This window comes from Fundulus heteroclitus, unplaced genomic scaffold, assembly GCF_011125445.2.
Source record: "Fundulus heteroclitus isolate FHET01 unplaced genomic scaffold, MU-UCD_Fhet_4.1 scaffold_443, whole genome shotgun sequence".
In the NCBI taxonomy this organism is placed as follows: Eukaryota; Metazoa; Chordata; class Actinopteri; order Cyprinodontiformes; family Fundulidae; genus Fundulus; species Fundulus heteroclitus.
Window position 1 is genome coordinate 22,559 of NW_023396861.1, and position 27,550 is coordinate 50,108.

A 27,550-nucleotide genomic window follows, 5' to 3' on the forward strand; every position below is an offset into this window, starting at 1 on the left:
GACGCCTCTTCACTGGCTGACTACTACCTACACTGCTTTGTCCAACCATGGAGTGGAGAGATCACTTGCCTGCTTCTGAATTTGTAAATTAAGACGATCCGGTCCAAGCTCCTTTATCCTGTTTTTTTCTTCAAGTGAACGCTTTGTAAAAGCATTTTTTTGTAAAGACAAAACAGAATTTTCTCTCATTTTGAAACTACTCCACTTTGCAAACGTAAACGTGGATCAACCTAACGAACTGCAGCTGCGCTAATGAGTCGAATCGGGGATTGTCCAATCACACAATGTTTTAAAAAAAATTAGCCAGTACTGACACTCTACCAGTAATGACACAACAAAATGGGTGTGTCCGGGACGCAGAGCGCTGCGCCCTGTGGAAAACCTTAAATAACCAATTAAAAGTCAGCCTCAGATCACGTGCTTGCCCAAGTTTGTCATGATTTGTCAAGAGTCAAAACTGAATACTGAGGGACCAAAGAGCCAGCAAACACAGAAAACCAAAAGGATCAAAGACTAGAGAACATTAGGGACCTAATAGAGAACACGAGGGACCTAAGGATAGAGAACACTGGGGTAATAAGGGCCAGAAAACACAGAGGAAACAAAGGGGCTAGAGAACACGGGGAACCAAAAGGCTAGAGAGCACGGGGAACCAAAAGACTAGAGAACACGGGGAACCAAAAGGGGCTAGAGAACACGGGGGACCAAAAGAGGCTAGAGAACACGGGGGACCAAAAGCGGCTAGAGAACACGGGGGACCAAAAGCTAGAGAACACAGGGGAGCAAAAGCTATAGAACACAGGGGACCAAAAGCTAGAGAACACGGGGGACCAAGGCCTAGAGAACACTGGGGAGCCCAGAGACTAGGGGACACGGAGAAACCAAAGCAGGCATACGCAGGGAACGGAAACAGACGTATGACAACGCCAAAGGGAAGGAACGGGCGCACGACAGCGCCAAAGGGAAGGAACGGGCGTGTGGAAACGCCAGGGGGAAGGACAGGCGGACTGATACGCTAGGGCTCAACAGCGTACGGAAACGCTGGGGCACAACTAGTCGTACAGAAACGCCAACGGGAAGGATCGGGCGTACGGGAACGCCAAGGGAAGGAACGGGCGTACGGGAACGCCAAGGGAAGGAACGGGCGTATGGATACACCAGAGGAAGGAACGGGCGGACTGATACGCTAGGGCTCAACAGCGTACGGAAACGCTGGGGCACAACTAGTCGTACAGAAACGCCAAGGGGAAGGATCGGGCGTACGGGAACGCCAAGGGAAAGGATCGGGCGTACGGGAACGCCAAGGGAAAGGATCGGGCGTACGGGAACGCCAAAGGGAAGGAATGGACGCAGGACAGCGCCAAAGGGGAGGAACGGGCCAACGGCAGCGCTAAGGAAAGTAACGGGCGTACAACAACGCCAAAGGGAAGGAACGGGTGACACAACGCCAAAGGGAAGGAACGGGCGTACACAACGCCAAAGGGAAGGAACGGGCGTATGGAAACGCCATGGGGAAGGAACGGGCGTGCGGAAACGCCAAGGGAAGGAACGGGCGCATGGGAACGCCAAGGGGAAGGAACGGGCGTACACAACGCCAAAGGGAAGGACAGGCGGACTGATACGTTAGGGCTCAACAGCGTAAGGGAACGCTGGGGCACAACTAACGCACAGAGACGCCGGGGGAAAGAACGGGCATGCGAAAACGCCAAGGGGAAGGAACGGGCGTATGGAAACGCCAAGGGGAAGGAACGGGCGCATGGAAACGCCAAGGGGAAGGAACGGGCGCATGGGAACGCCAAGGGGAAGATACGGGCGTATGGAAACGCCAAGGGGAAGGTACGGGCGTATGGAAACGCCAAGGGGAGACACCGCCGGAGCGTGAGGGAAACGCTGGGGCCCAAGGGACGAGATCGCCGGGGCGTGAGGGAACCGCCGGGGCGCAGGGGAGAGATCGCCAGGGCGTGAGGGAAACGCTGGGGCGCAAGGGAAAAACTCGCCAGGGCGCAAGGGAGAAACTCGCCGGGGCGTGAGGGAAACGCCGGGGCGCTAGGTAAAGATCGCCAGGGCGTGATGGAAACGCCGGGGCGCAAGGGAAAAACTTGTTGGGGCGTGAGGAAAACGCCAGGGCGCTAGGGAAAAGATCACCAGGGCGTGAGGAAAACGCCGGGGCGCAAGGGAAGAAATTGCCGGCGCTTGAGAGGAATTTCTAAAATACCAGGAACCATAAGGCGTCCTAACACGCCGGGAACACGAAATTTAAACCCTAGGAATCAGAGGGCGTCCTAACACGCTGGGAGACACGAAAAACTGAACACTAGGAGACAGGGGAACCGAACAGCGATACTTGGGGAAAATAAGCGAAATGAAAACCACGGAGGGCTAGAGAGGACTAGACTAACCTAACCGGGCAAAACTAAGATAAGGAAACAGGAGAAGTGAAACGTAGGGACCTTGGAAGGAGCAGGGGCCTAAAAGAGTGCAGGGACCTTTCAAAACGCAGGGATCTTTTAGAGCGCAGGGACCTTTAAAAATGCTGGAACCTATCCAGCGCAGGAACCCAGACAGCGCATTAAGCCCAGGGGATAGACAACAAATACAAATACGGAACTAAAACCTGAATTAATAAACTTGACAGGGAACCACAGGGCTAAACGGGAAACAGGGACTAAAGCTAGAAAACCGAAAACAAACCAGAACACTAGGATGGGGACCAAAACCTAAAGAATAACTATAACTAAGCAAAACAGGGAGACGAGGGCAGGTGCAGCTAAACAAACGAAAAACTAGATAACTTAAGCTAGAAAATAGAACACAAACAACAGAAAATCTAAAGGAAAAAAAACTAGAATTTAGAAGCACAACGCGAAAGACTAAAGGCAAACCTAGAACAATAGAACTGAGCTGAAAAGAAATAAAACCCAAAGCAAACAGAAACTTAACTACTCTAAAGAAAACAAAAAACTCCTAAATAATTCTAAAGCACAAAAAATCCTAGGTAAACCAAAACTAGGGTTAAGCCTATATAAATTAACAGAAAGCAGAACAACAAACCAAACTAAAGAACTCTAAAGGATCACTAGAAAACTGTAAAACCAAAGAATGTTAAGTAACTCAAAACCTCAGGGCCAAAATAACTCAAAACAACAACTGAAACTAGAAAAAACGCTGGGCAGCATAGTCCACATGCTGGGCAGCGGCAACAGTTACGCTGGCAGCGACGACTGGAGGCGCCGTCTTAAAACGCTGGGCAGCGTCAGGGGCGGGCCTCGCTGGGAGCGATCCCGGAAACACAGGCAGAGGCAGGGCGTCGCCAAACGGCGACCCGGGCGGGACGAACAGGAAGCGGGGAATCCATGAAGTCCCCGAGCAGAGACGGAGCAGATCCTGCCAGCTTCTACACCAAGCTCTGTGCTTGCTCGGGTTCATCCCTTTTGGCCGGTCCGTAATTGTCATGATTTGTCTTTGGATGAACCCGGACACAGCACGCACACACAGAGCTAGTTCTTGAAGTGAGTTTTATTGTACAGAATGGAGGGTTAATGACGAGAGGAACCAGAGTCTTTATGGACGGAGATGAAGGGTGCAGAAGCTGGCTGACAGGAGAAGCGCGGGGAGACTGACCGGGAGGAAACTCTGGAGCGGAGGACTTGAGACCGTGGAACAGCTGCGGAACCGGAGAGCGTGGAACTGAGTTGCAGAACTTGAGAGCGTGGAACTGAGTTGCAGAACTTGAGAGCGTGGAACTGAGTTGCAGAACATGAGAGCGTGGAACTGAGTTGCAGAGCTTGAGAGCGTGGAACTGAGTTGCAGAACCTGAGAGCGTGGAACTGAGCTGCAGAACTTGAGAGCGTGGAACTGAGTTGCAGAACCTGAGAGCGTGGAACTGAGCTGCAGAACTTGAGAGCGTGGATCTGAGTTGCAGAACTTGAGAACTTCCGATGGAGCAGAGCTGAGCAGAGTCGGAGAGAAGTGACTTGAACAGAAACCAAGTAGAAGCAACGTTCTTCAGGCTGACTGCAACAAAAACTGAGCTGAGACCGAATACTGGCTGAGACTGAGCAGGAGTGAACACTACGGACCAGCGACGAGAGCAGAAAGAGGTGAGTTTAAATAAGGGTGGAACCAGGTGGAAGCAGTTGGAGGTTAATTGCAGCCTGTCAGGTGAAACCAATTAGGCTGCGCAGGAAAGAGAGAGAGGGAGAGAAGCTCAGCATGCAGCCTACAAGCTGCATCCTGACAAAGTTGATGCGCCTACATTCATTCTCATTAGAACGGCGCCCTGCACACAGGAAAGGAAGTGTGCACAATGTGAGCAATTACATAGAATTATTTACTATTTTAATAAATTCTAACATGTCTATTGGACACACAGTATGAATAAATACATTTCTATGTACTTTGCAGTTCAGAAATCATTTATTATCTAAACAATTTAAAGGGGGCGGCGCCCGAACGCCCCCTACTGGCCAGCCGCCACTGCTAAATACATCACAGCCTTATCTGTGTATCAACCCTCCAGACCACTCTGGTCTTCTGGCTCAAATCTACTCTGCATACACAGAGCCAGAACCAAACATGGAGAAGCGGCATTTAGTTCTTATACTCCACTTATCTGGAACAAATTCCCAAAAGACTGACCTCACTTTTGTGTGCTGGATAACAGACCAGTTTGAAATAATTATTAGTGTCTGTCTTGCCCCTGGTGCCAAGTCTCACAGACTGAAGAGGAGAGCTCAATTTCTCCCCAGCCCAACACGCCCTATGAGTCTGGACTGAGTGTCTGCACTGTGAATCGTCCAGCTACTCTTATGTCACTGCAGTTGCTGCTCCGTTTGCTGGAAAAGCATTGTAGGTTAGTGGAAGTTAACATTTCAAGTTCCTTTCGTGACCAAGTCATCTGAGTCGCCACCCTGTTCCCTCTTTCCACAGAGTTTTAAACTGACAAGCCATATTCTAACTGATTTATTCATTCTGCTTCAATAAAACTGTTTATGTTGTTGTTGAGTTGTAGGTCTTCTGTGTGATTTATGACACTGAGAGATTACCCTCTGTTGTCTACTCAGTCAGGTTTCCCTGAAGATTGCTGCTCACTGTGGCAAATTCCTTCTAAAAGAACTGGGATCTGCTGTGAAGGACCCTCAGAAGCTTGCAAAAAGTATGCATTTGTACACATTTATACTGACAAATCTGAAAATTTATTAGATCAGTTCTTAACAATCTTTATTACTTACCAACAAAAACACCCAGCTTTGTGATCTCCATTCTGACCAAAGGCTGAATGATGCACCTCAGCTGTCGGTGCAACCACAACTTCATGTTTGATTGTTCAGCTCCTCGTACAAAGTTTGTACGAGGTTTGAAATCTGAAGTACTCAACCTGCTTTGGCTTCCAATTTTATGGCAAACCTAAAGTTAATCTTTTTAATTTAGTTACATATAAGACTCTTGGTTACAGAAAAATGTAACATATGTTCAGAGGAAGAGGCGTTGTACTGAGGAGACATATCAGCTGAAGTCTGCTTGTTTTAACACGTGGTGGGACCGTGGTTGAACCACTTTGTAGAACCAAAGTACAGCATCGCTCTGTTGTTTTTTTATTTATAAATATAGATTTTTAAACCTAAATCCTAAGGAGAAGACTGGGAAGTCCCGCGTCTTCTAGTTGATTGATTAAGCACCTGGGCAAATGTTTATGTAGAAGTAGAGTTTAATGCTCAAGTTGACTCCAATCGCTAGTTTGTTGAATATTGTTCAATATCTCTACTGTGTGACTGAATTTATGTGAAAAGTTGTAATTTGTGCTTTGTTTCTGTTTAGGATTACCCCTCCCTCTTCTCTGTCCTTTTCTGTCCGCTTCTTTGTCCGTCTTTGAGTTACCTGCGTTTTTTGTTGAAGCTCATTGTGTTAGCCAGTAGCCATTGTCAGAGTTGAGCCCTCCCATCCGGAGGGTTGTTGCTAATAGTGGCTAGTGAGTTAGCTTATTGGCTAAGTCGCTGCCACCTTGAGACCCATAGTTAGAAGCTACTGTGAAGCAAAATGTGGCTAACAGGCTGGTCATCGTTGTCCACCTTCCATCTTGAAGCCCCGAGCCAGAATTTTTTAAGCTAAATGTTTGTTTTTTCGGCTGTTTTTTAAGCTAAATGTTGCATGGACTAACCATTGATAGGGGCTAGCTCATTTTTCTGAGGTGCCCACCATTTTAAGCTTATAGGCCTAGTGTGGGCTAGCCATTACACTACCTCAAAGTTATAGGCCAGACCCCTTTTAAATGTTGTTTACATCACAAGTGTTGCTATTTGATTATTAATTATTCAATGTTGCATGAAGTAGGACTTAATTTACTGTGAAATTAACTAAACGTTGCTACCTCCACAATTAATCTATTTTGCTGACCTTCATTTTTACTTGTTTTCTATATTTTTGTTTTTATTCACTAGTTAGTGTGTTCAATGAGTGTTGTTGAACAGAATAATTGCTGTAACAGGAAGTTGTTGGTTCCTTATATTTTAACTAGCTAATCGTGGTAGTCTGTGTTTATTATAAAACAGTGATCGGATCTTTGTTTTAAGTTAACAACCAAATTAACTTTTTAATTTGCTTGTGGTTATTGACTAATGATCAAAAAGTCCAATTGCAATTGTAATTTAAGGTTATTAATGTTCTAGACGCCCATCTTCCGGGTTAAATAAGGTTAATAATTGTCAATTATTAAGCCAATTGCTAGTGATAATCAAGAATGATAGCCCTTAACCACAACCATTTGAAAATTTTGTTGTTGTAGTTATCTTTTAATAATAATAATAATAATAATAATAATAATAATAATAATAATAATAATAATAATAATACATTTTATTTAAAAGGCAACTTTCTGGACACTCAAGGTCATCATACAAAAGGATAAAAAACACAATGTCAGAAACAAAGTCAAAACAAAAAATATTTAAAAAATATAAAGGCTGGGACAGGGAAATTGATATTAAAGAGAATAGTCTTAAATAGATGAGTTTTGAGTTGTGATTTAAAATGGAGAAGTGAGTCTGTGTTTCTAAGTAGGGGTGGTAGAGAGTTCCAGAGGCGGGGGGCAGAGCGGCTGAATGCTCTGTTCCCCATGGTGGTGAGACAGGCGGAAGGGACAGACAGGTGTAAAGCAGATGAGGATCTAAGAGCATGGTAGGGGGTGGGAACATGCAGGAGGCCTGACAGATATGGGGGGACAAGGTGATGAAGAGTCTTGAATGTCATCATGAAAATTTTGTATTGAATGCGGAACTGCACAGGGAGCTAGTGGAGCTGTCAGAGGACCTGAGTGATGTGGTGGATAGAGGGAGTTCTTGTTATAATGCGAGCAGCTGAGTTCTGGACCAGTTGTAGTTTATGGAGTGATTTTTGAGGAAGGCCAAAGAGGAGAGAGTTGCAGTAATCCAGTCCGGAGGTGATGAGGCTGTGCACAAGTATGGCAGCAGTGCGTGGGGTAAGGGAGGGATGGAAGCGGTTGAAGTTTCTTAAGTGGAAATAGGCAGACCGGGTAATGTTATTGATATGGGATTGAAAAGATAGGGTGCTATCGAGGATGACACCCAAACTCTTAACCTGGGGGGAGGGGGAGATAGAGGAACTGTCAATAACAAGTGGGAAACTGTCGGATTTGGAAAGAGTTGATTTGGTGCCGATGAGGAGAACCTCAGTTTTACTACTGTTTAATTGAAGGAAGTTGTGAGTGAACCAGGCTTTTATTTCACAGATGCAATCTGTGAGGGAGGTGGGCGGAAGAGAGAATGACGGTTTCGTGGTAAGGTAGAGCTGGGTGTTATCGGCATAGCAGTGGAAGTGGATGTTAAATTTGCGGAAGATATTGCCAAGGGGAAGGAGGTATTTTATTTATTAACATTAATATTGACTTTAAAACCCATCAGTAATTTACTATTTGTACAAAGTTTGTATGTTAAAAGTGCATTCAGTCATAAACTATGTTTAAGGGACACATAGACTACAAATACTGCCAATCAAGCAATCTCACCTCCTGTAAGTTATTTATTACTATTATTTATTTAGAGGAATACAGATGTCATGGAGCAAATCAAAACATTTAAACTAGCTTAAAGATGGTCATTGCTTAAAAATTGTTGTCAGTTTCTTCTGCTATATATAAACACTGTGGCGACTGTGGCTTGGTGGGTTGAGTAGTCGTCTGGCAATCTGAGGGTTGTGGGTTCGATTCCAGCTTCCCCCTGCCACATGTCGATGTGCCCCTGGGCAAGGCACTTAACCCCAAGTTGCCTACCGAGCTGCGTCTCGGTGTATAAATGTGTGTGCGTTAGTGAGAGCGACTGGGTGAATGTGGCTATAGTGTACAGCGCTTTGGGTGGTCAACATGACTGGAAAAGCGCTATATAAGTTCAGTCCATTTACCATTTACCATATCCTTCATTGACTGTAAAATATTAGAGAACTTTGTACAGAAAGTTTGTTTCTCGGGCAGTGTTTGGGAGATTTGGTCCTAAATGATCTAGTTCACAGGTGAGACACATCTTTTTTAGAAAAGGTGAAAAGGTGGCTCTTTAGTCTTTGCAGCCTTTATGAGTCCGAACCCTGGCCAACTGGTCTGCATACAACCACAGTAGAGTATACAGAAGAGTGCCCCCTCTTGAGATCACCTGAAAAATATCAGTCATTGGTTAGAAAAATACTTAATATGTAGATTAGCTGCACAAGGAGATTTAAAGACAAAATACTAATCACAATAACACTGCATTTCATTTAATCTTACTAAATAAGTTTTGCTTGATTTCAATCTTGATTTGGACTACATTTAGTTACAGCTTGCAATAAGATGTTGGATTTCTTCAGGCTTAACATGGACAGTTTTCATATTCCTTTCATATTTCTACGTCTTCATATTTCTACTACGTCAACAACAGACAAGGTAAAAGCAAGTAATGTCTGACCTTGGTTGTTTCTCCACAGACAGAAAATCATCACTAAGAAGAGTGAGACGCTGGTGACCATTATAGAAAGCACAACGTTTCCATCGAGAGGACGAGGCAACTCAGGATTTCCTGCGTGTGAACATAAAAAACACAGTTTAGAGACAAATTAGCTCAGTAAGACAGCAATGACTGGTGGTAGATTCTGTTTACTTTTTCAGTGACAATAGAAAATACGAAAATCTATTTAATAATCTTTGAAGAGGAGAAACCTTATCATGAAACAAGAAAAAAGTCTAGTTGCCTTTCGATATACTAGTATTTAGTGTGACCGGGCATTGGGGGCCATGGCATGAAAGATGAAAACATTGTCTACCTTCCCTGAACGATGAGTCTGAAAATAATAAACATCTTGCTAAAAATGTCTTTGAAATGAATGTAAACACAGCATGTAAACACAGTCACACAGTCAGAAACGTCACTTCCTCCCATCCTTCTGAGACAGAACAAATTAAAATGCTCAGCTAGACTACTGAATAAAAGATCGTCTACCTTCCCTCAATGAAGACTATGAAAATAATATGCATACTTCTCACTAGAAATGTCTAAAATAGATGTAAACAGTTGTTTTGCTTAAATGTTAAAAATGTAGGCTGTGTTCCCTGTTCGACAACTTGTGATTCTGAGGGAACCTGACCAATCATCAATGTATGACGAGTAGTGAGTGAGAAGTTTTATAAATGAGATCACACACAACCACAACTCTGCGCTTGGCTCTACTGCTGCAAGTGAATGGAGCAGCCCTCTGTTGCAAACCCTGTTATGTAACGAACAGGGCTGGCCAATGGACCTGGACTGTCAGGCTGTTTTTATGAATTTAAGTTTAAACCGACATGATCATCCCCATATTAGGCAAGCAGTGCTCAAACAATCACATTGCCTGTGACACCACGGGAGGACCATAAAAGGCAGTTTTCTGTTGCAAGAACTAACTGAAGTAAAGATGGGATAGCAACTCTTCTTTCGCTTTTTATTATCTCTATTTCCACGACTAGATGGCTTGAAATGAGATGGTGCCGACTGGATTTGCCGCTCGTGCCCTATGTGTGTTCCCAGTACTGGGGCTGTTTCTGTTAGGGAGAGCTGGACGGTAGTGGCAGCCATGATGGCAGCAATTTGTAGATTCAGGCTATGGAAGGCTGATGCTCGCCAACCGATAGGGAGCAGTGTTCCCTTTAAGACCGCCCCCTCCTCATTTGCATTATGAGGCTGAAATGCACAGAGAAATGGTAAAAGGACAAGCATAAAACAACAGGTGCAGATGTTATCAAACCTATTTCACTGTTGTAGGTTTTATACGTTTTTACTTAAAGGAGGAATAAGTGATTTTTCATTACTAGGTGGAGCTTGAGCACTGTCTGTAGACCAAAATAAGCCACGCCTTTCTCTAGCTCGCTCCAGCACGCGGCACCCACATCAGCTCGTATGAGCCTGTTCGCAAAGGGTAAATACACAGCAGAACAGCATCACCTTTCAGAGGAACATGCTTAGTAAAGAAGGAAGTAACTCATAACTTTATAATGCTGCTAGAAAGAGTACGTTTTGATTTGTTGGGTGTGCTCTCCACCATTTTGTGCCTGGCGATGACCTTTTATTGGCAGGGAGAGGGTAATCCTGAGTGGCTGCTGTTCAAGTGCACGTATGCCCAGGCACGGCCAGCCCGGCTATGTAAACGAAATTGGGGAACAATACAGAGAGATAGTGCATGATGTTTAGTACATCTAAAAAGATAACTTTAGTTCTTCACAAAACTACTTTTTGGTTCTTAGTATCTAAATTTATGAAATGATGCTTATTGCTCCTTTAAACCTTTTGATCAAGTGGTACAAATTCATATCCCATTGATTCCAGCCTGAGAACATGCTGCATTTATACATATGCCCCCTGTACTAATTACTATAGTCAGGGAGTTAACTAGACCTTGTTCATTAAAGCAAAAGCACTTGCTCAGCAAATAGACACATGTTATGACATTTTAAATTGTTGGAATCTCATATTCTATGCATTAATATTATGTTTACAAAGTTGACTACAATGATTCACTTGGGTGATGAATAAGTATTGAACCAATGTTGAATAAATTATTGAATACACAATTAAATGCATTTATATAATACATCACAAACAGAAGTCTCTGAAAATGTTTGACAAAGTGATTTTGCAGTCTTTGGATGTGTTTGAAACACACCCATGCCTTAATACTCTCCACTTCTGGGTGCATTAAAAATAAGTTTTGTAGCAAAAACAGAAATTAGATATTTTTTCACAATATAAATTCCTGCAGCCTTGTTCCAGTCCAAACATGACTTCAAGATATCAAGTATAAATATTATTTATATCTGTTCATTTTATATGTGTCTGTTTATATATTTTGAACATATTGTATGTGTTATGTTTGAAGTAAACTAAATAAAAAGATATACTGGGATGCTGCAGTCCTCTGATTTATTTGTTGAACTCATTTCATGAAGTTTTCTCATCACTCTCCATGCATTCATGTCTTTGTCCCCCACACAGCTTATAAGGAAAGACTCGTACTCAAAAAACTGATGTTTGTCAGGAGAGATAATTGGATAATCTGAGATGGTAGAAGATAATATGAATACATTAATGAAGTACAATACAGACAGCAATCTGCATATTTAAAAACAACAACAGTAATGCAATCCTATTTTATCAGCAGCTAGTGAAGCAGTTTGGATTACTCTATTTCTAAATTACTACTGCTTTGACCTGGGTTTTTCTCTGTAGAAATATAAAATACTTCCAACTATTCATGTAGAGTAATTTAATACTGTTAAGAAAATAAAAACATTAAAAAAATTCAAACCCACCGTTCTTCTGAAAAGTGCAACTCTGGCCAGGTAATGTTGACAGCAAGAGAAACTCGATCATCACTGCAGAATCATGATTATCACTGTCAATCCAAACACATAATGCACAAATATGACAAAATGATAAAACTTACATATTTGGATGCAGCGAGCTGTGACCTCCATGACTGATGCTAAATACTGACTGACAGGTACTCAGTATCACCAGGGTCCTATGCAGCTCTGAACTTCCTCTTCCTGTCTGGGTTATCACTGATGTTGACAAAGCAGGAGGCAGACATGTACTGACTTCAATGTAATGTTAGATAGATACCGTCTGTTTTACAAGTAAAGGTCTTTTAATTCAAAGACGTGGTTGAAGTCTTGGTGCTGTTCCTGAGATGGAAAAGTCTATGCTAATAATGATGTGAACTGTTTTCGTCTGTTCTTCAATTCTCAAAATAGCTCCTCCCTGTCCTCTATAGTTGTTTTATCTGTATGGTGATTCAGTCAGATGGATTTTGCACTTTGGAAAACAAGTCTCAAAACGCATTGTATTGTAATGCACAAGAATCTGGAGACCCGATAATTCATCTGACATAAATGTGTTTAAAAGGTTTATTTAATGAACTGGTGTTGCTGGAACAGGAGCTGACTGGACACCACTCAGAAACCACTGTGGGGGAGAGAACAAGGGTAGTGGCAAAGAGCACCTCAGTGTAAAGATGTGAGCACTGAATAAAAGTCTCTAAGGTTTTCAGAAGCTAGGGTTCTGAAAAAAAATATCTAACAGCATCAGAGACAGGGGGACTTGGTTGAGAGATAGTTCAGGGTTTTCAATGTCCAGAATCAGAAGACACAGGAGAATCTGGCAGGAGAAAGATAGGGAGGAAAAATCCACAGGAACGAGACAAGTCAATAAAATGCAGGCAATCAAGGAACTCTGGATGGTTTACACACACAATGGCTCTCAATAATCTGGCAGTTAACCACTGGGAGAGCAGGTATAAATAGTGCTCCTCCCAGGTGCAGCAACTCTTAGCAATTGGAGCTGCTGCACGTGTAACCCATCAGACCGTCGAGCTAGCCATTAAGCTAGTTTTTGCTTGCTGGTTGCACATGCGCATTTCTAGTGTTTATGTATCCAGTTAGCTTCAGTGTTAGCCGTTCATTGTAGCTTCGCTGCTCTCATCGTATACTTTGAAAATGTCTGAGAGTCACAAGAAGCAAACTGTCGTGTTAAAGAGAAGAAGAGGAAGCCCTCAGAAGAAAGAAATGAGACCAGAGTGTATTTGGGAGATTGTTTTCAAAAAAGGACTTGGGCGTTTCTTACCTACATTTACAGAAAAAACATCCACTCTACCTTTAAAGCTAAGGTCAGCATTTTTCCGGAAGTTTCCCCAAGTTCCTTTTTTCAATAACTGCACATGTACAAGACCGTCTTACCTGTTCTTTAGCTCCTCAGGGGGAATCACATGTAAAAAAAAAAAAAATCTCCCAGATCCACTCTGGTCTTATTCCTTTCTACAGAGGCAGTCTTCTTCTTCTCATAAACATGAATGTGGTTCACTTCCCACAATTCTTAGCCATGTTAAAGTATACGGTGAGAGCAGCAGAGCTACAATGAAGGGCTAACACCGAAGCTAACCACTAACCTCGCCGCTAAGCTAACTGGACACATGGATAAACTAGCAGTTTGTTACTACTAGTGGAAGAACGGATTCTGCAGCTCTCCGCTTCCCGATGGAGAAGGTGGCTGAGTGACGGGTGAGCATTTAGATGGAACGTAGGCGGGGAGCCTGAGCAGCACCCCAGTGGAGACAGGTACGAGGAGCAGCTGAAGGAACCAGAGTGAATCCAGGGAATGGGGTTCCTTGTCCGGCTTGGTAACACCACAGAATCTCGAGGGTGAACACCAGAGCAGATTCTGAGGGGCAGGGATTCAGGAACCAGTCTTCAGAGCACGGAGTCCCAACAGGTGAGTAATCCAAGACACAACGAACATAACAGGTTAACACTCTGGCGTCCTACAGCTGACTGAGTGCTCGTTTTAAGCTCCAGCCAGAGCTGCCCAAACCAGCAGGAGGTGCGAACCATGCCCACTTGTCAACTACAGCCACGTGTGGATGAAAATTAGCAGAGCACGGGCCGTGCAAACAGCACAACCTACAGAATCCTGACAATTACCATCTAACATAGAAAGTACTCCTAGGTCAATGTGTGCTTCTCTGCTTTCTGTGTCTCTGCTCTGTCTTCTCTAACCCCCAGTGGGTCAAGGCAGATGAGCGTTCCCACTGAGCCTGGTTCTGCTGGAGGTTTTCCTCCCTGTTAAAGGGGAGTTTTCCTCTCCACTGTCGCTGCATGCATGCTCAGTATGAGGGATTGCTGCAAAGCCATCAACAATGCAGACGACTGTCCACTGTGGCTCTACGCTCTTTCAGGTGCTGCTTGGTGAGACTTGATGCAACCTGCTGGGTTTCCTTAGAGAGGAAACTTTCTGACCAACCTAGAGGATTTGGTGGAATTCACTTTGGAAAAAGCCTTGAGATGACGTGTATCATGAATTGCTGCTATATAAATAAAATAGAATTGGATTCAAATTAATTTAACTTTTCTTTTTAAAGGCAATTAAAGCAAAGGTTGACTCCTGTTCAGATGAATATTGCTCAGTGGTTGCCATGAAAACCATTGACCCTGACAGAGTAAAAAAGAAAACATTCATTAGAAAACCACAGTAAGTTTTAGCCTCGTGAGACCATCCTGATCTCGCGAGCTTTCAAGGTTTCACTCGCAGATCAGTCTGGCTACTCTCCGTTAAAGAAAATTTGGAGCCGTTCACCAAACGAACGTCCAATCAGCGTTGGCTTTGAGGCGGGTTGAGGTGTGACGCAACGGGAAGCGCGTCAGTTCAGTCTAAAGAACATGGCGGCTTCAGCCGATGAAACTAGCGTTAGCGTGGCTATCGAGCAAGTTTTATCGGAATTACAGAGTATTTCTTTGCTGAGCTAACGAGCCTTTACCTGCAGCAGCAAGAGTAGCTTGGCTTGTGGTTGTGTTTTCGTCGTCGCTCGTAACAGAGTGACGACGAATCTGATTGGTTCATTTGGCCCGTCTATCACCAATATAGGCCAATCAGCTAACCAGTATTTTCGCCCCTTCCCAAAATTACTTCAACGGAAAGTTTCCAGATGGATATGCGGAGCAAATCTATCTGGCGGAGTCAGGTTAATTAAGTTTAACATTTTGTTTCAGCTCTTCTTTTCTTAATCCTTTCAGCTTCTTGCCCACAATATGTCTGACTTTTTCCAAGTAAAACAATGCTTTCTCAAAGCTGGCATTAGTGAAGAAACATATGCAGATGCCTGTTAACTTTCAGCTGCAGCAGCAAAAGTCTAAAGTCCTTACACTGGCTCCCTGTATCTCAGAATATAGACTTTAAAATCCTTCTGTTAGTCTATAAATCCCTGAATGGCTTAGCACCTAAATACATCACAGACTTGTTATCAGTCTATCAACCATCCAGACCACTCAGGTCTTCTGGCTCCAGCCTACTCTGCATACCTAGAACCAGAACCAAAAATGGAGAAGCAGCATTTAGTTCCTATGCTCCACTGATCTGGAACAAACTTCCAGAAAACTGTAAAGGTGCGGAAAGCCTTAGTTTCTTTAAAGCAAGATTAAAAACACATTTGTTTAGGACTGCTTTCAACTGTTCTAGTTAACTGAATCAACACTTTTTTGTTCTATTTTTTATCTACATTTAATTCCTACTTGCTTTTATTCTGTTTTATTTTGCTATATTTTAATCATGTAAAGCACTTTCCATTGTCTTTGTACTGAATTGTGCTATATAAATAAATTTGCCTTGCCTTGCCCAGCAGCAACTTTGTGTTTCTATTTTATTTTTGTGTGACTTTTATAACTGTCTAAACACGGAAACTGAGGAGGACCGTTCCAGCCTGTGTGTTTAAATGTGTGGCTTTTAACTGATGAGACAAAATTAGTCTCATCAGCGCGTTAGATACGTAGATCTGGCTGAAAATAATTCTGACTTTGTGTAAAATGGAACTAAAGTCATAGTGTCTGCACCACAGATCTACTCAGCCAAGTTTAATAGGTCATCATGATAAAAATACCTTAGCAGCATAGGCCTACGACCTTGTTCAGTTTATTCAGTGTCGGTACCTGGTAAAGAAACTATGTTTGAACAGGAAATGTCTGAGTCTGGCTTCCTACCACAGTCCAAAAACATGACTGTGAGGTTATTTGTTCTTTCTAAATTGGCCTCAAGTGTGAGTGTGTGCTGTTTTATTTTTAACATAATTTTGTAAGCCAACCGTTAGCCAATGATTTGTTGCTAAAACTCGAGAAACGTGCTCTTGTTTTCTGTAACAGTTAAAAGACAAGCAGCCACATTTTGCAGCAGCTGAATATGTGCATGGTGCAGCTTTGTCTGCTGCACCATGCACATATTCAGGACACTTTTCACTCTCCATATAGCTCTAGTCCCACAGTTCAGTAATCAGCTACTAATCAGCTAGCATTCAGCACACCTGTCAACCTCCCTATTTAAGCTCCCTTCAGTTTGCTCTTCCCTGTCCGTTCGTTCTGTTTGCTACTGTTAACTTCTGCTCGCCTTACCTTTTCCTTGCCAGCCTGAATTCCCTTTGTCTCTGTGTTCTGCAAGTATTCACTCAGTCGTGCTCCTAATCCTGCTGTGGTTTTGGCTCCAAGTCTTTACCCTGCCATGCTGCTTTTCTTGCTACCTCCGTGCTCCGGCTCCATCCTTCTTACCAGCTCCAGCCATTAACTGCCTCCTGCTCCAGCCTTGTCTGGACTCTGGTCATCACCCTCCACCATTCATCATCTCAATAAATGCTCTCTAAACTGAACTCTGTCTGTGGTTATGTTCGGGTTCATCCAAAAACATGACAGTAGTTGAACCACTGAAGTTTTGTTAAGGCTTCTGTAACATGCGCTACTGAATGAGTTGTAATAAAAGCATGGATTAAAATCTCACACATGGAGTGTGTCGCTATGAACACACTCCAGGTCCTTGTTGCTACGAACAAGGACCTGGTATAGTTCTAACTGGATAAAGGACAACTATTGTCAGAAAAGTGTCGAAGCATTATCTATAAATTGTCATTAAGGTCATTGATGCGGCCATTCCAAACTTTCTGAATCATTTTGATGTATTTTGGATGATCATTTTGCTGGAAAAAACAACAGTTACTCTATAAGAAGTTGGCCATCAACACAGTGGCGCCTCCAGAAATTTTTCATAGGGGTGGCCAGATGGGGCCACTTAAATTCTTGGGGTGGTACACTGAAGCTAAAGGCCATATTTTCAGGATTTTATTCTACGGTTGTAGTAAAGCTGCCTATAGAAAATTACCAGGAAGATTTAAATAAACACCTATTGATATATTTTGGGTTATTGTGTGATTTTTAATGTTACTAATGATCTAATGTGCATAGATATAGACCAATAACAGTGGTGCCGCTGGCGGGGCCACCTTTTCTGGGTGGGGCTTTCGGGGAGCGGGGGTGCCTATTGGAGTCAGTAAGGGAGCTGGCTCCCTGGGTTGGCTCCCCAGCCCTTTGCTCCCCATCCCCAGACTCCTCCCTCTGCCTGCTCCATTATACCGCCACACATGTGGGTCCTTGGGGAGGGGGCGTTACTGGGGGTTGCCACTTCCTGGTGACGTCCCTCTCCCCAATTTTTATCATGCATTTTAGACACTTTCACTCCAAACATTTTCACAACACACATTCATGTAGGCCATGATATGGGGGTGGGGTGGGGGGGGGGAAGACGTCTGGGGGGGGCTTATGTTGTGTGAGCCTCGCCTCGGACGGCTCCCTTCACCTCCTCTCACATTTAGACATTGAGGGTTCTGGGTAGTTGCTTGGAGGGGGTGCGCTGGCACAAGCTTCCTTCCGGAGGGGTGGTGGGCTGTGCCATGCACCCCCTTCGACGCTCCCAGTTTTAAACACACTTGAGAACAACATGCAACAACACAACATCTGAGTGGGCGTAGGTTGGATCGGGGTCTTTTGTACACCCCTGTTCTCCGATGGCGGCAAGGAGTCTGGGACCTGGAGGAGGTGTGGGCCACTGTGTCCGGGGTGTTGGCGGGGGGCTGCTGCTGGTAATCATCGGCTTACCGGATCTGGGGCTGAAGCCTCCGCTCCCCCCATGAGGGGTAGGGGGCAGGGGTGGATAGGGTAAGGTGGGGGAGGAAGGGGGTTTATTAGGAATTTAAGGGGTGTGGGGTGCTCTGGCTGGGTGGCCCGTACGGGTCGTGTTGGCCCCTCCTCTTGGTGGGGCCTGGTCCGGGGGGCGTCCGGTCCGGGGGCGGGGCCGGAGGTCGGGCACAGGCAGTCGTATAGTTGAAGTGTGGTGACCCCCCTCTTGTGAGTTTTGGATATGAGTGTTATGCTGGAATGTGTGTACAGCGTCTTTTTTTTTTTTTTTGTAAATCTGTGTGTGGTGAGTGGGGCACTAGGGAGGGATGGTGTGAAATATTTTTTTTTTTTTCCGGGTATGGATCCGGTCCACTCCTTCTCCCAAGAACATCTCAAGTCTCCGCTAGGTGCGGAGCCCATCCCACCACGTCCTGCCCTCCTCGCTGCGCTGGCGGGCGCCTTTGGTCCTCTGGCGCGTTGGTGGGCCTCGAGTTTGGGGCGGGTTCTCGGGTGTGTGCCGGCCCATTCCCGGTGGCTGCTTCGCGGGGCCTGGCCCCCCGGGGGGCGGCCGGGGCCCCTGCGGTGGGGGTAATGGGTCCTTAGGGCCTCAGGGCCCACGGCCATGGGTCCTCAGGGCCCACGGGCTCGTCCCCGGGGTCTTGGGGGCGTCGGCATTGCGGTGGCTGGGGGATTTCCTTGGGGTTGTCTCTCCTCTTTCCTTGGGGGGGGGGGGGGGTTGCGGATGTCCTGTGTCGGCCCCTCTTGGGCGCCCTACTTTGGGGGCCTCTTTGGGAGTCCGGGGTTATGGGTCCCCTGACTCCTGCCTCTGTGCTCGGGGAAGGCGGGCCTTTGGTTCTCCACAACCACTATCGAGCTACTTCCTTCTGGATAATTTTCACCTAAACTAGAGCACTCTCACAAACTCCCACAGGTGCAGGGTTCCAGGTATTAAGTGTTCACTTATATACAGAAAGCCTGTAATTTATTTTCTTTCACCCTCTTTTTTCAGGTCTCACTTTACACATGTTAGCTTAAATAATAGTACATATGATTTAGCAATGCCATGTAGGTGTTACTCGATTGTATCAGTTACTTTATGTCTGTTGGTTGTGCTGTTCTTTTTGCATCTCTTTTTCCTGGTGATGGAGCAGACAGAGGACATTTTATTGTTCTCTCCCTTTTATCTCTTCTTTCTTTCACCTCTTCTCTTTTTTTCTCTCTCTCTTCTTGTTCTTCCTTTACTCTCCCATTGTAGTGTCTAAATAATTTGATGTTTACTCTGCAGGAATCACAATAAAGCTATTAACAAGCATAAATCAAGCGGAACACTATGGCGAAGCTGTTTGCTCCACTTGTGAAAGCAAAATCTGTCGAGCTCTATCTGGCATTTAGACATCAATTCCTATTGCCACATTGCTAGACAGGACACTGGGGGAAAAAAAAGGAAAAAAAAAAGATATAGACCAATAACAGTACAGTTAACATTTTGAGTTGAACTATAATTGCTTTGTATTATCTAATCAGAATTGTATATAGCTGGATAACTGTATCTAACTGATTCTACTTACCTACTTTGACACCTTCTTCTGACTTTTGACAATTGAGCCGATGGGACAAGTGAATTTCTCCACTGTGAGATCAATAAAGCTTATCTTATCTTATCTTATTTCATAAAACCGTGTCACATGTGAACCTTTAGGAACAGACTTTTTGGGGCAGTATTAAAGAGGTAAAATTAGGTCAATAAAGTAAAAAAAAAAAATAACAAACATAAAAGTGGTAATGTTATGAGAAAATTGTCATATTATGAGAATTAAGAAGGAACATTTCCAGAATAGTCACAGTTTGCAGAATTATTTCACTCCTGGTGTAATAGGGCCAGGTTAGATTATGTTAAATATTTTAATTCTTTAGGAGAATAAATTCAGGAGAATGAAGCTAAAGGGATACGAAAATAAACTTGTAATATTACAAAAACAAAAATACTACAAATACAAAGTATATTCAGACAATAAAGTCCCTCTGATAATGTTTAAGTGACTGAGTAACTGCAGATTTGCCACATTTAAGATGGCGGACGCTCTGACGCATCGCAGCATAGGCAGAACCCGCCCAATGACGCGTCTACGTATATGATGTCTATGCAGGGGACGGAGTGGGGGCGGGCGGCGGAGGGGGGGAGCGGCTGGTGAGCTACAGTGCCCTAGAAGGTCAAGAAGAGCGGCAGTGTTGCTGGCTCTGTATAATGGGATGAAACGCTAAACTGACGCTACTACCATTTACACTGGCGAGTGGGGTGGCCATACAATTAATTATGTATGAACGCTTTGAAATATTTTAGTTTTGATTATTTCGGCCAGTATGTTTGTTAACTCTGTCACCAAAATATCATTTCAGGAACCTGGGTGTCTTTCAAATAATTTTATGCCTTATTTTAGTATGTTTATACGGGTAAAACAATAAAGATTAACTTAATGTAAGTCCCTGATTTTTTTTCAGTCACTGAGAATTGATAGACGCAGGTCAAGTCAGCGTTGTTTACCCATGTAAGTGAAAAATATGACTGTAAATGTTTCAAACACAGCCATATTAAACATATTTGAATCAAATGAAGAGTGTACATGTGAAAGAGAATGGTGTTGTTAGACTGAACTTTGATTTTAAGTGCAAAGGTGAAAAAACAAACAAAAGGTAAACATTCAAAAATCCAAGGCGGGGAACTAACCACACACAGTCTTCTTTTTAATGCATCAAAGGTTTATTTTTTGGAAGGCCAAGGAAAACAGGAAAGTGTTTTGCTCAAATGATACTCTTTCATTAAAGAGAAAAAGTCCACCTGCTGTTTATTTGTGGCCTCATTTCAGTAAAGAGAAATTGAATCAAAAAGAGATTTTTGGATATCTATGAGGTTAACAGAAACACACAACACCAGTCCTCCACTGGATTCTGTTTTAACATCTGAATCATCAGACTTTCTTGGCGCAGATAAAAGGAAAATGGACAGAACAGGTGTCATCATCCCAGCACTTTTCATCTATGAGAGCAAAAGAATAAAAAAAAGAAACTGTCACCATCACAGAAACAAAACCCTGAAGGGGTCTGCACAGTATTGAAATTATGGTAAAGGTTGATCTAGTGAAACTTGTGATCCCTAATAAAGTCTGTATAAGCTCTGGCCTTTAATCCAGTAAAAATGTCTAACGTAGCTAAAAAGATTAACTGCAGAGTAAACCAGCTTATCACCTATGAGTCCCTTTGCCATCTATAAAAACAGGATATTTTCTTTTACCTGAAAAGTTCATCAACAAACAGCGCTGCCTGCCTGCAGTATTATCAGGCTGTCCATGACACCAGTTTGTGTAGATGAAAGGGCGTCCATCGCTCCACAACCAAATGGCCAGCTGAAAGAAATAATTTAGCAGATGATCCGTTTCATTCAGTATTTCACAAAATACTTATTACATAAACTGTACTGCTGAAAATACCTCCTGTGCGTTAGTGCCTCCAATCCATGTTTTTCCAGACCCGTAAGTTGCTGTAGTTATCACAGACTGAACCTGATGGTACTCGCTCGTGTCATGAACTGATGCCAGGTTTGCTCCCATGGACAGACAGTGTCTCTACAGACAAACACATGATGAGGTGAATTAGTAGCTGGGTGTTAATAAAGAACTTTGAAACTTTGAAAAGAGATGTTAAAAGAAGATAAAAGGACAGTGTTGTTTTAAATCACCTCAGCTCCAGCCCAAGTCATGGTTCTGGCAACATAGTGAAAGCAGCGATTGTTGATCAGAGTCCAGCCGGTAGGACAAGAAGATTCATGGACCACAACAACTTCTGATGCCAAACACATAGAGTCTCAGTTAAAGATGTTGTAGCTGCCATTAGTTTATATTACCTTTATTTAATATTACAGGTTATAAGATCAAGATGAGACAAAGTCAAATTTATAAAAAAAAAAAAACATAACAGTATATTCATGAGATGTATATTTAAATATTAAATTCCTGGTCTGTCACAATCAATAATGAGACAATCTGATTTGTTTTGTTTAAATGGTCTCTCAATTAAAGCAAAGAACCGCTGGTGGTGATATTCTGAACTGCTAACTAGAAGCTTATAATAGGGGTAAAATGTTTGCTCACACAATCATAAAGAATAACCCCATTAATATTTTGCATGTAGTTTAAAAGGACTAGGAAGTCTACTTCATTATCTAAAGAAATTTTTTTTTTATGTTTTGATGACACAAGGAGACATAAATGTCCAATTTATTATGGATTAGTTAGGGTTCCTAACCCTCATGCTGGGAAATAAAACAATGAGAAAAAACAGACCCACTCACCTGGATCAGGGGAGCCATCATCTGGAATAGCTGTGGATATTAAAAACAGGAGTTAGTGAGACTCTGGGTGTCTTAGTTTCTACTACATAGCTGAATACTTAAGAAATGCTCACGGTCAGCTCTGGTCTGAGCCATCACAGAGAAAACCAGGACACACACAGCCAGCAGCTTCATGATGAGGTGATGAGATGATGCAGATCTGAAAACTGAAATCAAGTAAAAATAAAGCAAACATGTTAAGAACATTCAATCTCATAATGTTGAAAAAGATATGCAGAAATGTTATCAGCCAACCTGATGCAGAAGGATCTGTTTCCTGAATCAGCCAGCAACAACTTGCCTTCACCATGGAATCACAGGCTACTTATACAGCTTCTAAACATGCCATCATCCACAAAATGGGGAAATGACACAAAGCAATTCTACAGAATTTCCCTTCTTTATCAGATCTGGTTCTGAACTTGTTTCGTAATTAAGCATAGACCAAAATCTAGAAATTATATTTTGTGTCATTCATGGCTGGGAAGGTTGCTGCAATAAGGGTTTTTGCAATGCTGTTATAGGAGGAGGAACTTAATGTGTGTCCCTTATCACCTCATAACCTTTTCACCCTACGCAGCTCTTTGGCCGAGTCAAAAGTTCTCGCTCCTCATTCTCCGACCCCAGGCAGCAGGTCATTGAACCAAACCGTTCGGTTCCACTTCCTCTTTTCTTCTCAGTAGATTTCCTGTAGCTAGCAGCTGGTCTTGAGATTAAAACCTGCTGATGTCCCCTCTTACAAATTGAAAACTAAATGAGACAGAGCTTTCTCTTCTGTGGCTCCAAGACCCTGGAACTCCCTTAATTGGTCTCTGAGGTCTTCAAACTCAGTGGTTTCCTCTAAAAGCCAGCTAAAAATATGTAGCTTTTTAAAGTTGCTTTTGTTTATTCTTTTTCTTGTATTTTTTTTACCATTTATTTGTGAAGCACTTTGTTATCTTTATCTTGAAAGGGGCTTTATACATAAAGATTACCAAAATGTATCAATTCATACCTGCCTTGTAGACTTATGTACCCACTTTGACAAGCGGGAAATTTTTTATAATCCAGTCTACCTGAAGGACATTTGTTTGAGGAATATTATCTACCAGCATAGTATCAAATAAAGATATATTTGTTTGTTCAGGGGTCAAAGATCTGGTAAAATGAAGCCTCCGGCAAGACTCAAAGTACCAGGAAACTTCATGTGCTGACCAACACTTTTCTGTCCTGATGAAGACCACTAGCTAAAATCCATTGGTCAGTAAAGAACAGATGCTTCCTGGTTCTTCAAGCGTTGCTGTCATCAGTTTTGACCCTCTTCATCTGCTTTGGGAACTGGCAAAAAAAAAAACGTTCACAATCAACAGCCCAAATGCTATTTACTAGCAATATCAGTGGAAATGGGAGGCAATGTAAGTTTTCGGAGGAAAACAATATTGTTGGATTTTCAATTTAGACTTGAGCATTTAAGGTTTGATTATAAATCATGAAAATTCATGGCTGTCATGGAAAATAAAGTGATAAACAACGGGTTAGGTACAGAGGTGTGAAATGGATTGGTTTTGGGTACAGAGTGAAACTGGGGAGGAGAAAATGTCAATGTGTGGACATGAAATATGGCAAGAATTGAGCATGTGGAAAAATGACAGAGTCTAAACAAGCCCCTTGAGTGTAAACAACTGGGACCAATTAAAAGGGACTAAAATGCAAACCCAACTAACTGCACCGTTAAAACAGTCCTTCCAGGAAGTAATATGTTGGCTACAAACAAGTAATTTCTTTCCAAATGTTAGTGAGGGACCATTTTTGTTTTTCCATAATCCCCCCTCCCTCCTTCACACACACACACACACACACACACACACACACACACATACGTGTTTTTGTGAAATACCAGGACGTTTGACAAGCATGGGACAAATGGGTACATGCCTTTCCGAAGGTTCTAGAAGCCTGAAAATCAAACAGTTTTTGACCCAAGCTTCCACGAAAACATTCATCTATTGAGATTTTAGCTAGAGCAACATTTTGGTCAAACCTGATTTTTATGTCACTTATGGGAACATTTTCAGGTTTATGTGACTTTTGAGCACAAAAACCCCTCACACAGTTATTTCATGTCTAAGTGAATTGTGAGACCCTAAGATACACACAATATTTTCTAGTATATGTGACTTTTGAAGACTCGACAACTACAGTATCAGTATTTGCAACATGGCCTGTTTGCAATAACTGCATAATAAGCAGAGTTGTGTACCCATCAAACTCACCAAATAATATCTGATATTAATCAGATATTTATGTTGTTACAAGACAGTAAAACTAACCTGTTTGGGGACTTAAGCATACCTCTAGTCTTATCAAAAGTTAGGAGTGAGATTATGTTAAGTTTCTGGGGGGGGGGGGGTGGCTGACTGGACCCTTGAGAGGGTTCAGTCAGCCCCATATCATTTTTGTCCAACCCGACATGGAAGTAGTCATGCATTACTTTTGTTAAAAAGTGAAAGAGAAGTGTTAACACATTGTGGATCATTTAGTAGGTTATAACATAAATAAAAAGGTAGCTATTTAAATAATACTGATTAATTAGTTATAAGTTGACAGTATTATTACACTACTTTAAAGAATGGAGAACTGCTGTTTTTATTTTATTAAAAGTGTACAACTCATGCAGAGTGCCTCAAGGCTCCATTCTTGGCCTCTTTCTTTTCACTCTTTACCCTATTCCTCAAGAGTCAGTTATGAGAAACCATTGTTTAGCTTTCTTTTTTAGGCAGAACACAGTCAGATTTTATGACACTAAAAAGGAGAATAGTTGGTCTAAAAATAAACTTCTCAAAAGTTTATATTGTTTGGCAGCCTTGATGTCTCTAACATCAGTGTTGATCTGGGACTTAAAGTAAATATCTGACACATACTGCTACAGACCTGAGTGTAAGACTTGAGAATAATCTTAACTTTGATGCACAATTAAAATCTGTGGTTAAATCTATCTTTTTCAAACTGAGGCAGCTGAAAGAAGATTTTAATCTATGCGTTAATTATAACTTGGTTAGATTACTGCACATCACTCTGGGCTTTACAAAATTCTAGTGACTTGACTGCAGCTGGTCCAAAATGCTGCTGCTCTTCTTTGAACTTATCAGAAAATGAGACCACATTTCTCCAGTTTAAGCAACAATTAATTGGCTACTGGCTCCCATTCAGATAGATTTTAAAATTCTGTTTCTTAATGTTTTCATGGCATGGGTTTCCAGGATCTGTCAGACCTGATTAATCTGTACTCTCCCTCTCATTTGCCCAGGTTGGCACATCAGTTTTTATCTGAAAAACAGATTTCAAAAGAGGTAAACGCACTTTGACCCGTCCAGGGTGTACCCTGCCTCTCGCCCATTGAACCCTGGAGCTAGGCACCAGTATCCCTTGTGACCCCGGGCCATGAGAGATAAGTGAGCTAGAAGATGGAAAGATGGGTAACTGCACTCTGTTGCAAAATCTCTAGATTCCAGTAGTTTTACATAACATGAAGGCCATTTCACTTATTTAATGTTCTCTTAAAACAGTTTGAGATGTCATTTGAAGTTTTTAGTTTCTGTGCATCTGCATTTCACATTTTGCCAGCTTTAACTTTTTATTCTGTTTTGAATTACTAGTTTTTAGATCAAATAATGTTGAATTAAAAATATTTTTTTAAATGGGGGAAATATGGTTGTTTTTTGCAAGCACAAGTTCTTCAAAAACAGCGGAACAAAATCTTTTTTTCTTGAAAACACCCGATTATCATTAATCTATGGGTTTATCACTGTAGATCGATAAACTCATTGGTGAATGAGGCTGAATTTCATCAAGCCTTTATGGTTCGACATTTTGCCCTCAGTTCCGTTACTTGAAGCACAGAGGCTCACGTTTTACCATTGATCCAGCAGCAGATGTTTTTCTTCTTTTCAGCTCCATGCACTTATAACAACCATTCACTTTCACAGCAACGGGTTTCTCATCTTAGTCTCCACGCTGACCAGACAAATAGATATATAGATCTTTCAATGTATCAGAAAGTACAGGAGATGCAGATTTGGCCAAAGTTCAGCTCACATTAGCTAGGCCTGCAGTGTGAAAGTGGCCTGACTCCTTATTCGGTACAATTCTGCAACAGTATCAGAGGATCAGTGGAACATTTGGCCCAAATCGAGAGCAGATAAGGGAATACAGACAAATCTGGTATTGATACCACACCTACCTGGCTGTTACCAGTAAAATGCAATTGAATTGCCCTGTTGTGTTAAAAGACACTGGCCAAATCCGTTGCGCGGATTTGGGCCAGTCTCATACTAGCATAGTTTAATGATACCGGTTTGCGGCGGTGAGCTGGGAGTTAAAAAAACGCAGAATTAATAAAGTTTAAAATTCATACAGACTAGGTGGTATTTGGACTGCATCTGGTTAACAGAACTGTTTTCTGATCCAGCGTGCAGCCATGACTGGTTCTGAATGAAGGAAATGAAATTTATATGGCAGCCACTCTCCCCCCTTGCCTCCTGCATATGCAGTACCGGCTTACTTTCACCACTGGTTAAGACCAAAATTATTTATAACTGATCGCTCTTCCTGCTCCTCTGTTAACATGAATCACAACAGGAATAATCAATTAATGATGGCCACAAGCTGTGAAAGAAGTTGAAACAGCTCCACAGAAGGCGGGTTTAGACTGAGCTCTGGATGGACAGACCTGTGAATGGGTCACCTGTGGCCCACATGGGCTTTCTTATTTTAATACTGAGAAATGCCATGTGTTGCGTGTGTCACACGCCCAATGTGAGAGAGTTGAGAGTCCTGGACTTGAGAGACATGGTCAAAGAATATGGTAAGTCTACTTTTAATTCCTATTGTACAGCATTTATGAATTGTGTGGATGCCATTCATGTTGAAAGAGGGGAAAAAAGCACAGCACACTGATTTCTTGAAAAAATATTGTTTTTTTCTTTAATTGCTGGCAACAAATTTACACTCAAACAATGAATATTGCTTTACCTTTGTGGTATTCAAAAAAAAGTTGATAAATAAAACAAAGTAAAGGAAGGAATGAAGGAAAAAAAGAAGAAAGGAAAGAAAGAAAAAAGAGGAGAGAAGGCAGGAAAAAGGAGTAAAGAAAGAAATATCAAATAAGGAAAGAAGAAGGAAAGGAAAGAAAGGAG

General features: G+C 42.5%; 1 protein-coding gene across 1 annotated transcript; it reads right to left on the reverse strand.

The window, feature by feature from the left end:
• Nucleotides 1–20,730: 20,730 nt before the first annotated feature.
• On the reverse strand, nucleotides 20,731–22,664 carry LOC118560535 (ladderlectin-like). The gene is made up of 7 exons (XM_036131610.1): nucleotides 22,632–22,664; nucleotides 22,451–22,543; nucleotides 22,338–22,367; nucleotides 21,726–21,829; nucleotides 21,478–21,612; nucleotides 21,282–21,393; nucleotides 20,731–21,026 (listed from the first exon to the last, which is right to left on the reverse strand). The coding sequence occupies exons 2-7, from the start codon at nucleotides 22,509–22,511 to the stop codon at nucleotides 20,959–20,961; spliced, it is 510 nt and encodes a 169-aa protein (XP_035987503.1). The 5' UTR covers nucleotides 22,512–22,543; nucleotides 22,632–22,664; the 3' UTR covers nucleotides 20,731–20,958.
• Between the last annotated feature and the right edge of the window lie 4,886 nt (nucleotides 22,665–27,550).

Excerpts from the sequence above, each read along its gene's own strand:
- LOC118560535 (XM_036131610.1), bottom strand. The coding sequence starts at position 22,511 with ATGAAGCTGCTGGCTGTGTGTGTCCTGGTTTTCTCTGTGATGGCTCAG. Across the intron at positions 21,613-21,725 it reads TGACTTGGGCTGGAGCTGAG|AGACACTGTCTGTCCATGGG; the intron begins GTGATTTAAAAC and ends GTTTGTCTGTAG. Across the intron at positions 21,027-21,281 it reads TTTGTTGATGAACTTTTCAG|ATGAAAAGTGCTGGGATGAT; the intron begins GTAAAAGAAAAT and ends TTGCTCTCATAG.